General features: G+C 50.3%; 1 protein-coding gene across 3 annotated transcripts in view; it reads right to left on the bottom strand.

Annotated features, from left to right (window-relative positions):
• The window catches only part of Ampd3 (adenosine monophosphate deaminase 3), a 43,880-nt gene that overhangs the window by 2,173 nt on the left and 29,061 nt on the right, over positions 1–12,646 (bottom strand). For 2 of the 3 annotated variants that reach the window (XM_028768006.1, XM_028768007.1), the window contains exons 7-14: positions 9,059–9,253; positions 7,399–7,530; positions 6,756–6,919; positions 6,128–6,254; positions 5,034–5,197; positions 4,185–4,305; positions 2,278–2,451; positions 372–482 (exon numbers count right to left, since the gene is read on the bottom strand). In XM_028768006.1, the coding sequence (XP_028623839.1) occupies positions 372–482; positions 2,278–2,451; positions 4,185–4,305; positions 5,034–5,197; positions 6,128–6,254; positions 6,756–6,919; positions 7,399–7,530; positions 9,059–9,253 (1,188 nt within the window). Of the gene's footprint in view, positions 1–371; positions 483–2,277; positions 2,452–4,184; positions 4,306–5,033; positions 5,198–6,127; positions 6,255–6,755; positions 6,920–7,398; positions 7,531–9,058; positions 9,254–12,646 lie in introns of those variants that run through there. The other variant, XM_028768008.1, reaches the window with a different exon arrangement.

Here is a 12,646-nt window from a genome sequence, read left to right as displayed (position 1 = left end):
CTGCCTGCTCTGTGCCAACACTATTTTAGGGCCTGGGAATGTAGGGAATGAGCTTCTGTACTCAACTCCCTTTCAAAAGGGAAACTTGAAAACACATAGGAAATGCATGGCACAGTGTTTGCAGTGGTGCATACTATGGGAAAAAATAGATTAAGGAGAAAGAAGGCAGACAGGGAAGGCCTCTCTCTGAGGGCAGGTCTGAGATAGATGAGGGGCAGCCATTGTGACCTCTCAAGGTTTTCATGGCGCCCGAGTGTCAGTGCTCCTGAGACCTGGCTTGTTCAGCTCGTCACCCATCCTGGTGCCTGGGCACAGCATTCTGTGTGCTGGCACACTGACGGGCTGAGGGACAGACAGCCCATCACACACACCTGATGTGAGAGGCCGCTCTGCAGCACGCTGTTCCTGGCGATCTCACACAGGTCGCATGTACTCAGCTTCCACACCTGGGCCGCGATGGCGTACTCCTCCATGAGTGCTTCCTAGCCCCCACCAGAGAGCACAGGCAGATGAGAAACATATCAGCCTTGCAACACAAAAAGCACTCTCCACGGCTTTCCTCAGCTCTCTAGCACCTAGATCCTCAAACCCCTGAGACCTGTTTATGTGCAACTGTGGGTCACCAAATGCAGATAAATCAGGCATGCTTCTGGATTTGCTTGCTCACCAGCACTGAGGGCCTAGAATGTCAGAAAGCTAGGGTCCTGCTCTCCTGTGACTGTCCTATTAAATGCATGAGCATTCATGCAAACAAGACAAAACAAAGATCTGAAGAGGGACCGCTCCCCAAGGCAGCAGCCTCTGTCACTGACCAACAAAGCGCTAACAGAAACAGAGTAAAATGTAACATTAAATAAGAACAAGACTCCTCTGGAGGTGATGCAATCAGTCCCTAAGGAGCTGGCTTTAGCCATGGCCCCTGCTTTTTCTTCTGGACAGGAACTATCTACTATCTGCTGTCCAGCACCAGCCTTTTTTGCCTCTAGTTGAGGGCCTAAAAGTGAGGTTTGAAGATCTCTGAGACCAAGAATCTGTTTGCCAACTCCGCTCGCCAGCTATGTAGCTGTTGTGGTGTAGGATTGCTTTCCCATGTTTTCCAGCAAATTGAATGCAGAGGCGGAGATGGGAACCCAGCTGTCTTCTGTTAAATGAGACATTGAAGCAAACTGCAGAACAGTGCCACTCCTCTTGGGATTTTTGTTTTGGGAAAATAGTTATTTTCATAACTTTTTTTTTTTTGCTATTTATACAATACTTAATGATTCCATTACTATTTTGGGCTGGGTGGAGGGTGTGTGTGTGTTGCCATCATTACTGTTTTTAGTTTCTTGGTTTTTTGTTTTGTTTTGTTTTTGATGCAGGGTTTTATCTGTAGCCCAGGCTGGCCCCCAACTCCAGGTCTCACTGCCTCACCCCCTTACCACGGGGAATCCAGGCATCAAGCCGATACATTACTATTGTTAAAAGTGAAAGATCTATACACTCAGAAAAGAAACCAGAGTGTTACATTCCTGTTTTAAAATGAGTTTGTAAAGCATCCCTAGGTTCTCACACCACGAAGAACAGCAGACACAACTGAGACAGGAGGCAGCTCTCCAACGGCTTCCGTTCTGGGTGTAAAAGGTCCAGACACTGCAAGCCTGGGGAAGCTCTGCCCAGGACACTGGCTTCGATTGCTTGCTAACCAGTGGCTTGATCCTGTCAACATCAGTAGAATGTTCTGGGAGCAGTTTTGACTGTTTCCTGTGCATGACACCTCCTTTCCCTTCTCTCTCCCCAGAGACACAAAGCAGACTCATAAAAGTACGACTAACAAAGCCAGGTGTGGTGGCACACGCCCTAATCACAGCACTCCCGAGGCATAAGCAGAGGCAGGCAGATCTCTGTGGTATCAAGGCCAGCTTAGCCTATAATACTATTAGTTTAAAATTTTTTGCTTCAATTTTTGAATGAATGGTATATACTATAGTAGACCTATTAGACTCTAGTTCATCAGCTTAAGGGGGATATGATTTTATGCCCACTTTACATAAAATTCAATAAAAGAATATAATAGAATTCTACTAACTCTCCCAGGATCACAGAGATGCATCAGTAAGAGGTAGATGGCGAGAAAGGCAGACTTCCCTCACCAGAGGAGCACCCCTATCTTCATCAAACCACACTACCCCAAAACAAAACTGAGCTATGGGCTTGCATCTTCACAGTGGCAGGGGGTGGGGAGCAGGCCAGGACCGATGCCTGCTGGGACACAACTGTGTGTCCCCACAGTCTCACCTTGGTGTAGTGGAACTGCATGGGGTCATCGGTAGAGAGAGAGACGTGCAGCCCCTTGTGCAGGAATTCCCGAAGTGGGTTCTTGGAATATTCCAGAAACAGGCTGTTGTTGCTGAGAGGAGACATGGCAATAGGGATCTGAGCAAGGTAGTAGAGATACTGCAAAACAGGACTCTGCAAAAGAATCAACAGACACTCGTGTAACGTGTGCCGGGGTACAGTGGGGTCGTTAATGCCAATGGAAACCAGAGGTTTGGCAGTGTCTGGACAGGTCTCCACCAAGCCCAAGAAAGCTGCGATATCCAGAACCACCTTTCTGTATTGCTTGCATTCCACTCATTGCTTGGGACATATAGGGCCTCACACCCACTGTTTGTACTCACTCTTGGCCTCAGATTGTAGGGTACAGTGCTGGGCAAGAGGCCACACCTGCCACCTCCACAGGCCCCCTGAAGTGGGTGGGCCGGGAGAACCCCTATATGCATGGGAAATGTTCAAGTTGAGGCTTCCATTGGTTTGAATATAAAATCTCCTCCGTAGTCTTGTGTGCTCGAGTGTTTGATCTCCAGCTGGTGGCACTGTTTTGGAAGGTTATGGAACTTTTAGAAAATAGACCCTCCCTGGAGGAGTGGGTCACTGGTTGTGGGCCTTGAAGTTTTATAATGTCTAGGATCCACTTCCTAACCATTTTCTACCTCCTGACTGGAGATGCAGTGTAACCAGGTGGCATAGCATCCCTGCCATGGTGTGTCCTTCAGTGTGAGTCAAAATAAGCCCTTCCTCCTTTAAGATGCTTCTTGTTAGGTGTGCAGACACAGCATCAAGCAAAGCAACTACCAGAGGGCTGGACACAGTCTAGCTCCTCTGACTAGAGCCTGAGGGAAGGGAAAGGGCAGGCTTCATGCTATGGTAGTCTTCTGATGTCCCATACAAATGTGACCAGAGAGGGGACATGTCAGGGCCAGAGGCAAGGCGATATTCTGGAAGTGATCCAATATGTATGGAGGCTGAGTATCCAGGTTCATAGTGACATCACCTACAGGAAGCAAAAGCCAGATGGCCCATGTGCCCACCACTGGCGACTGGGAGCCAGTTACTGACCCAGCCATGGGTCCTTTCTCCCAAGGTTTTAAAATGAGGGGCATAGCAGTGTTGCAGCACAGAGCAAGGGTTGCTACTCAATGAAAGGAGTCCAAATTCTGTGCTTATTATTATGTTAAGAGTATGCTGTAGGTGACGGTGGGCTGCAGAACTGCCTCGGTGCGTTAGAGCATGCAGTGCTCTTAGGGAGGACCTGAGTTCAGTCTGGGGCATTTCACAACCTGTAACTCCATCTCCAGGGTCCAACAGCCTCTTCAGGCACCTGCCTCGCTCATGCACAGACCCCCACACAGACATGCACAAACACAGAAATCAAAATTAGCCTTTAAAGAGGAAAGGAAAGGGATCTGGAAACACTAAACAGCTGGTAATTTTGTCTCTATAAAGAAAGCACAGAGATTGTTTTTTTTTTGTTTTTTGTTTTTTTGTTTTTTCATCTAAAATGTGATGTTTGGTTATTTTATGGTTAAAAGTGAGCCAAATTGTTTTTGCTGGTTTTCCTGCTTTGGTTTTGTTTTTAGAGAGGAGGGGAGGGAGAAGGGGGGGGAAGAAGACAAGAGCATGAAGTTGGGTAGCGGCTACGGAGGAGTGGGAAGGGGGAATGGAGGAATTAGAAGGGAGAAAGAATATAATCAAAATATGTGAAAACATTTAAATAAAATTTTAAGTGAAACCAAGACAACTACAGTAGCCCAGCCCTCCAGGAGCCACGGCCCTCCAGGAGGACCACTGAACAGAGCTCTGAAGAGGGGGTGGGGGATGGGAACCCAGCACACAGCACCGGCTCCCAGGAGTGGCCCCCTTACCTTCTTGAGGAGCAGCCCGTGGGAAATGTTATCTGCAGTCAGGAAGGCAGACACTAGGTGAGTGATGGAGCCGGCCTCCCCACAGTGAGGCCGGAACAGGAACGTGCTCAGGCCTCGTTCCCTGTGGAAGGGAGGCTCCAGGTCAAGACGTGCCCTGGCTTACCCTGCCCACATCCCCAGCCCGGGGGAGAGCATCCCTATGGCATGGTCAGCACAGCTGATCCGGTGCATCCTAGAAGCAGCCCCTCCCACACTGCAGAAGCCAAGGGCACAGGAGACTAGACATAGAGTGGGGCCTGGCCTTCCTCCATCCCCCTCTACCCCCCACGTCCTGGCTTTCCAGGACTGTGGCCTCCATCCACCATGAGAAACGTGGCTGTGTCCTGTGTCCTATGTCCCAGGTTTCTGGCTCCTGCCAGTATGTGCTTTGTCTGGTTTGTGGAGCCTTTCCATGGGAGACCACACTAAGACTTATGCAAATTGAGTCTGCCTCACTCGTCTCTCCCGTGTCCAGACATGGGAGTTGCACTTTTTCAAAGCACAAGTGCATGTGTGCAGATTGCTGCCTGGCAGTAAAGAAGCATGCGTGTGGTCAGCATGTCCTAGGTCTCTCCTGTCTCCGGGATATAACACATGGAGGGGTGTGCTGGTGAGTATATACATGTGAACATGTGTGTGCAAAAGCACAGCATCACTGTACATATACTACCTACCTGTAATGGCATGAGGCTTCTCAAGCATATGCTCACATGTGTGAGCAGTCACGTGATAAACGTAAGTACCACGTGTGGGTGTGCGTGTTGGCAGAGGATCCCATGTAAACCCAGGCTCACACCAGGCCTCACCCACCTGCGGAGGTTGTTCAGCACCATGATGTTGGCATACATGTAGTACAGGTAGTAACTGTAGGGCGGGTTCTGCTCGCTGGTCCACAGGTCTGGGCTGGGACTCTTGTCTGAGAACATGTGGTCACTGTGCTTGGATTCATCATCTACACTGTCAAACCCTGTCACCTGTGTGGGAAGTAAGGGTGCTGACATTGAGCCAGGACAGGATAACCCGGGACTCGGTTCAGCCTCCACAGGGTTTAGGAACTCACACTCTTGTTGGGGACCCTGTGCCTCTGCATTGGCCCAGTAGGGGCCTGGAGAATGGGAGCCCCTGTGTATCAGGGGAGACAATGAGGAAACTGAGGCTGGGCCAGATGAGGGCGGGTCTGAGCTGCCAGTGTTTCCCAATGCTATGCCAAGGAGGCCAGTCTGCAGGAACAGCAGCCACTGCCAAGGGCAGCAGTGACAAGCTGGGGTGGGGGTGGGGGGCTACTTGATATGCCAAGCATCTACTACCAACCGTCAAGTCCCCTGGCCTTACAAGTCGTCAGCTAGTTAGTACTCAAGTGACACTGTGTGGGCCCTCATCTTATTGTTGAGCAAACCAGGACCAAAGCGTCTTAGGAAGCCGTCCAAGTGGGTTGACTAGACTCTGGGCCCAGAGCTGGATTCAGAATTAGAGGTAAAGGATTCCTTTGGTATATCAGGTATGGCCATGAGACATCAGCTGGATGCCTTATAACAGATCTAGGGGCCCTGGCCAGGTGTATCTGTGGCCCCAGAGATACACCTTTCTTCGTTGGAAAGAAGCCTAGGAAATCCTTTTTATCAGGTATCTCCAACCTCCAGGCTAAAGGCTGCTGATCCTTGCCCACGGCTGCCCTTCTAGGGACAGACACACTCTTCCCCATTGTTACCCGCAACCACTACCCTGAGAAGAAGCCTCCCTCCATTACTTTCACTCTACAGCTTCTTGGAGCTGGCAGCCCATGCCTGGGTCCAGGAGCTGGGGAGGGAAGCAGAGTGGGCGGTGGAGAAGGTGAACTGGACCCCTGTGAGGCAAGTGTGCCCTCCTCTGCCACACTGAGCTTGCTAGAGGACCCCAGCACTTACGTATTTAAGGAAGAGGTGAAGCTCCCGATGATCTTGAGGGTTGATGGTGGCTTTGAAAAGGGGCAGGAAGATGTTCTCCAGCATCTTCCCAAAGTTTGGCAGTAGTTTCTTTGACCTAAATATATCACTGGGAAAAGCAAAGACTTGCTTGTTAGGAGGGCTCGGTCTGCCAGGTAGAGCCCAGTCACTTTCCCAGCAGAGTAAACAGCCAGTGTGGTCAGTGTTTGCAAACTGATGGGCATCTTTCTGTGCCCATCAGGCCACTGCCTCAAGCCAGAGGCCACTGAGACTGAAGTGGTGGGATTCAGGCTGGGTGAGAGCTGAACTCGGCCCCTCTGAACCCTATGCCCAGCCCAGCTGGAGATGAGAGTGCCGCTCTGTATGACGGCCAGGAAGAGGCCAGCAATGTAGGACACTACGGGTCATCTCATGCCCCAGGCTCACCCAAATCTTCAGTGAGAAGGCCCCCACCATGGCCTTCTCATATATATATTCTTCAAAAGCAAGAGTGATGTGTGCTGAGAGCCAAGCCCCACCACCCTGCCTCACCCTCGGGAGCACACCCAGGAACCATGTAGGACAGGCTGTGTCCCCGAGAACCCAGGGCAGACACGAGCACAATACTCACTAGATCCGGGGCACCTGGATGATCCAGCGCATGTTGGGTGAGTAGACCTTGTGCTGAATGAACCAACGGGCCAGGCTAGACCACTCCTTGGGACTGCGACCATAGATGGAGAGCCGAGGTTCTGAGTATTGGTACTTGCTGTCCTCCAGCTCCCGGGCTACTTCCTGATACCAAGAACCGAGTCAGCCCAAAAGCCTCCCAGCTACATGGGAGGCCCCGATCCCCAGGTGGGCCCTGGGATCCTTCAGCTACCTGCTCATAGGTGGGAAGGGTGATCTAAATCCCTGCTGTTGCCACGTAAGCACCCACTTCCCCAGCTGAGGCTTCTCCTGGGAGGGAGGCCAGGGTCTGACACCAGCAGGCTGCAGAACCAGGCTGGGCAGCAGCCATGTCTCCACCTGGAGCCAGCCTACACCCAGCCGAGTTCTGGCTGCAAATAGACAGGGGTGGCACCAGGATGCTAGGAGCAATTCCCTTCTTGCTCCTTCCCTGCCATTAGCCCACAGGACACCCTGCCCACACTAGAGATCAGGAGACCAGCCCTTGCCTGTGTTGGGTGGTAGACAGAAGGCCTTCAGGGAGAGGTCATATGTGCCCCTACCTTCTGAAGGTAGGTATCTGAAGAGGCCGAGGGCTCACTCACCTTGACCATGCGAGCAAAGTACTCTCCCCCCAGGTAGTTTTCAGTTTTCAAGTACAGGTCTCGGAGCTCACTGGCCCCCACAGGGTTGTACTTGGAGTTGAACTTGTCGAAGCGGTGAAATGTCTGTCGTCCCTGTGAGGAGACCACCAGCTGGCTGCACCACATTTCCAGGTGACTACCAAATGTTTCTCCAGGCCTTTCCAAGGCAGCCACACTGGAAAATGTTGTCCCCCCTCCCCCTTCTAGCTCTAGCTCCCCCCTCCCTATCTTTCTTTTAGACAGAGTCTCACTATGTAGCACAGGTTATCTTCTAACTTGCAATCCTCCTGCCTCATCCTCCATAGCAACAGAATTACAGGCATGTATCACTATAAGTTTCTGTATGAAACCTTGGACATTCTGAGTGCCATAGGACTCTTTGGACAGGCTGTGGTGGAGTGTCAAGGTCCTGGAGGTCTGAGGTACATAACCAACGAACAGAGCAGAGGGCACAAAGACCACCGAGCAATCAAAACCAACGAGTTTAGGGTCGGGGAAGGTGGCTCTGCAACGGATCTGTTCACTGCTCACCCCATGGATCAGGGCTCAGATCCTCAGAAACCCGTATCAATGCCAGGTGGGCATAGTGGCCCACCTGTAATTCCTGCCTCAGAAGTCAGAGAGAGGGATCCCCAGAGAGGATGCCTAAGACTAGCCTTTGTTGATGAGCTCTAAGTTTGGTTGAGAGACCCTTCATGCTTCAGTGAATACGGTGGGAGAGCCATTCAAGATGACTCCTGGCGTCAACTTCAGGCCTCCACAGGCACATACATGTGCCACACGTGTGCAAAAGCACACACGCATAGATCACAAAAAAAATGGAATCAGAAAAAAATTAAGCTTTTACTCTGGCTCTTTAAGTCTGAACAGTAATTACTCTGTGTATCTGTTACATTTGGGGTATTTATTGTCTATGGTCGAATATTTGTTTATTTTCTACCTTTTGAATACTGAAAATGACTGAAGTCTCCATTTTCAGCAGGAGCTAGGAAGTCCATGGAATTCTACAGCTAACATTTTTAAAGAACCACTCTGCTGTCTCCACAGCAACTGCACCATCATTCAGAATTTTAAGAACTTTGAAAATTAACAAGGTGGATTATAGTCATCACTTTTTAATTTTTTTTTTAAAATGTATTTTTTTTTTTTTTTTTACAAATGTATCTGTGCTTTCTTGGCCAGATGGGTGCTGAGTGCACACAGTACCCATAATGGCCAGAAGAGGGCGCTGAGTCCCTAGAACTCAGTAATAGGTGCTCATACACTACTGACTGTGGGTTCTGAGAACTAAAGCCCTGTCTTCTTGGAAGAGCAGAAGTGCTCTTAACCGCCATCTCTCCAGCCCCACAGTCATCAATTTATTGACAGAAAATAAAAGCTTAGATGAATCAACTAAGGGTACATGACTCCTAAGTGATTGATGGGGACTAGAACTTGTAACCATCAGACTTCACGGTTTTCCTTTGACCCATTTGTTCCCAGCCCTGCTAGTCAGTAACACCAGATTCCTTCCACAGCTCTACTACAAGAAAAGATAGATGATTCCCCAGCCACCAACTGTCCGAGCACAGCTATGCTGGCTTCTATGGACAGGGCACTCCTGATGGAGAAGCTCGCTCACCGCATGAACGTCCAGCGAGTCCACTGTGAGATCGTAGGGGTCCATGTGCAGGCTGTCGAACACCTGCCGCAGGGTGATCTTCCGACCCAGCTTCTCGGCCACAGTTCTGTCAGGCTCTGTCTGGTACGTGTGCTTGATGAAGCGCAGCAGGTGCTTCTGATTCATGCAGGCCGCTGCGTGAATGTGTGTGTCTACCTGGAATACATCACCCACTGGTCAAGGAGCTGGTCCCCTCCCCTACTGACCAAAGAGCCTCAACTCTCCATGCGGGACAAAGACGCTTAGCACAACATGGGCTGTGGACACAGTGCCTACCATCCCCCTTTCTACTTTTCCTCCAGGCCGCGGAGCTAGTCTTCCCTCCTGCAGGCCTGCCACCCAGCCTACATCCAAACAGCATCAAGATATTTTTGTTTTGGCTTCTTGTTTTCCTCTTGACAAATCCTCTATGGCTCTTGTGTACCCAGAGCCAACACTTTAGCCAAGAATTAAGGCCGGATGCAACCGTCATTCTCCCCTTCCGGCTGCCCCCATCACTTGTGGGGAGCCACATATGGCTCCTCAGACACCAAGCTGCTCTGTTGTGTCACATTGCCCAATCAGCCTGAAGGATTTCTTCCTTCCTATCAAGCTCATTGTGGTTTTGTTCTGCCTCCTCCACATGGGAGCCAACCCTGATCTCCTGGGCACAGCTAATCCGTTCTCTCTCTTGCCCAGCCAGGGTACCTGGTACAGTCACCCACATTGATGGGCACATCCTCCTGACCCCTCTTATATGTTTCTATCTGCCTGGGAGCTCCTCAAGGACAGGGACCAGTCCACTGCATCCACTTCAGCACCTACCCCAAGGATTGGCCCAAAGTATCAGTGAGTCACTGGTGAATAGATGAATGTATGACTGAAGGATAAACAGTGCCATCCATTCCAATGGGTTCATATAACTATTGAAATCCCACCCTTCCCTGGGGATCCCCAAAGCAATACCCCTAAGAGAGTTAAGAGAGTGACCACTACACCTTTCTCAGTCAACTCTACGTCACCCGAACCCAGGGTTTTCAAGCCCCATTCAGAAACTGATATCCTGACTGGAAGCCAACGTGTGGAGTCAAACCTCAGTGCACATTCTGACTCACAGACAGGAGTTAGGAGCTTGGGTCCCCTGCACTCCATGGAAACATAGGTTCCCCAAAGGAGGCACCAGGATGGAGCCCAGTGGGATCTTGGCTTCCTTGTAGAAACGTCTCAGGTCTTCTATGTCATGCTAAATGCCTGTAACATCAAGCTGTCTCTTCACCTCTGATCTCTCCTGTTACAGTTCATCCTCATCCCAGACCTATGCCACCTGTACCCCACATATACCCCAGAGGGGGGAAGCCTGGGGGGGTGTTGAGGGGGAGAAGAACAGAGAGGGGGGGGTCAAGGCTGGGGTAAGGAGTACATTGGATCCCCTAGAAATGAAAACATGTGTAGTCGTAAGCTTCCTGCTATGAATGCTGGGAACTGAAATCCAACTCTCTGCAGGAAGACCAAGAGCTGAGCTATCTGTGCCTTTAACTTCTCTCTTTAAACTAACAACTCCCAAATGTGGAACATGAGCTAAAAGTTCCAAAACTGAGTAATTACCTATCAGAAATCTCTATTTGAGGAAATCAAAGACAGTTCAAATTTAATGCACCTCCAAAAATGTACTCTCCGTCTCAGACGGCAGCCCAAACCCGACCGTCTCCCGGTTCTCAGTGTCTGAGAAATAACAGATCCTGAACTCAGATGTTCACCATGAAAAGCAGGGAGGTGGGGGAAGCGGGGAGGATGCTTGGCCTTCCCACCCGCTTCTCTCAGTACCAGCCAATCACAATCACATCAGTTCTACCTTCCAAATGTGTGCTCCCTCCCTCACTGCCACCAAAGAACTCACTCCTGAGTCCAGAACAACCTCTTGTCTGGCCTTGCAGCCTCCACCCTTGTCCTCTGTCAACCACACCACCCTCACACACATACAAGCTAAAGGGGTTTGTTTGTTTGTTTGTTTGTTTGTTTAAAAAAAGCATTATCACTATCTTAGGATACGAGCACTTCTCATGTTGGCTGGTCCTATCTCCCTCCCCACTCCATTCCCTCTTTCTTTTTACTGTTTCACCTACAGGTTGTTACCTGGCTATCAGATGCCCTAAAGACACAGTAGGCATGCTGGGTCACCTCTTTTGAGTCCAAGAAGACCAAGAGAGGTCACAATTCAGGGTGCTACCAGACACCGGTGGGCCTGCACCCTAGCGCTGCAGCAGACTGGGCTCTCTGGCAAGGCTGGGGTGAGGAGACACTGACCTCAAGCTGGGGAATGCTGTCCACAGCTGGTTGGTCATCTGTTAAGACATGTCAATCCAGACATTTGATCTACTGGACTTGTGTGTCCATTATTCCAGCCAGCCCATGGTGTTGGGGGCAGTGCTCACTCATTAGGGACCTTCCTGCCATCAGTTCTTGACCCTCCTCCAGGAAAGACAGAAACAACTCAAAGCTGTGAGATGCAGAACATCACATGGAGTGGGCCGATGCTCCAGCACTTCAGAGCCGAGGGGAGACAAGGAGCTCAGCCTGGCTTAGCTCCCGGCGGCAGGGCCTACCTCAGCATGACTCCACACATTCTTTGTCATTCTAGCTGAGTCCTCCAGCTTCCCAGTCATACACACTGCCTGTCATGGCTCCCATGAGTCACAGGACAAGAATGAAAACAGCTGGCCATCCAAGAAACTCTCCCCCCCCCCCAGTCCAACTTGCAGAATAAGTCAAAAAAGGCCTTCATTGAAGATTAGTGTCTTTGATTGGCCAGAAGAATCTACATGAATGCTCTACTGTCGTGTGAGATCCAGTTCACAGGGATGGTCACACTTCAGTGCAGGAATGTTTAATACCTGAGACCTGAGCTAACACTGGCTATTCTCACACCCATGGCAGACATGAGAAATTGACACTTGTATTCTTTCTCTAAGCTTGATAGCTTCAGGGAGCCAATCCCACTTGGTCAGGCTTGGCCCAAATGATACCTACGATGTCCCTAATGCTACACTTTACCAAAGTGGACAACGCTCATTTCTATCCAACATCCAACTTCCAAGTAGCAAACACAGTCCTTCTTTCTTAGCTCTGGGCAGAGAATACATGTCTCAGTTACAGAGTCCTGCTGGTTAGGGCTCACAATGTCAAAATGCATCCCTTACTACCTATACACACACCTGCCGTGCCCCAGGCTCCTGCCTTTAGAGCCTGGCTCTGGACATGACAGCCACCATAGGGATATCCCTTCCCTGTCACTATGGATTTTAAAATCCCAGTCTTGTCCTTAGAACACAGATTTTGAGTGGGAAAATAAATCACCCAGCACCCAGCAGGCCGGCTCTCCTGCCCTGGAAGACCAGGCCTAACTCAGCAGCTCTAGGCTCATGCTTATGGACCAATCTAGGTGCCAAAAATCAGACTGTTGTGTATAGAGCAGGCATCACCCCAGACTTCCAGGGAACCCCAAGAATCATCTCTTCTCTCTCCCACATCATGGCCAAGGAACAGTCCAGAGACAGTCATGGAACGTCCATG

This window comes from Grammomys surdaster, unplaced genomic scaffold, assembly GCF_004785775.1.
Source record: "Grammomys surdaster isolate TR1022 unplaced genomic scaffold, NIH_TR_1.0 184, whole genome shotgun sequence".
Lineage (NCBI taxonomy): Eukaryota > Metazoa > Chordata > Mammalia > Rodentia > Muridae > Grammomys > Grammomys surdaster.
Note: the sequence above shows the minus strand (reverse complement) of the source record. Positions and strands in the feature narration are given on the sequence as shown.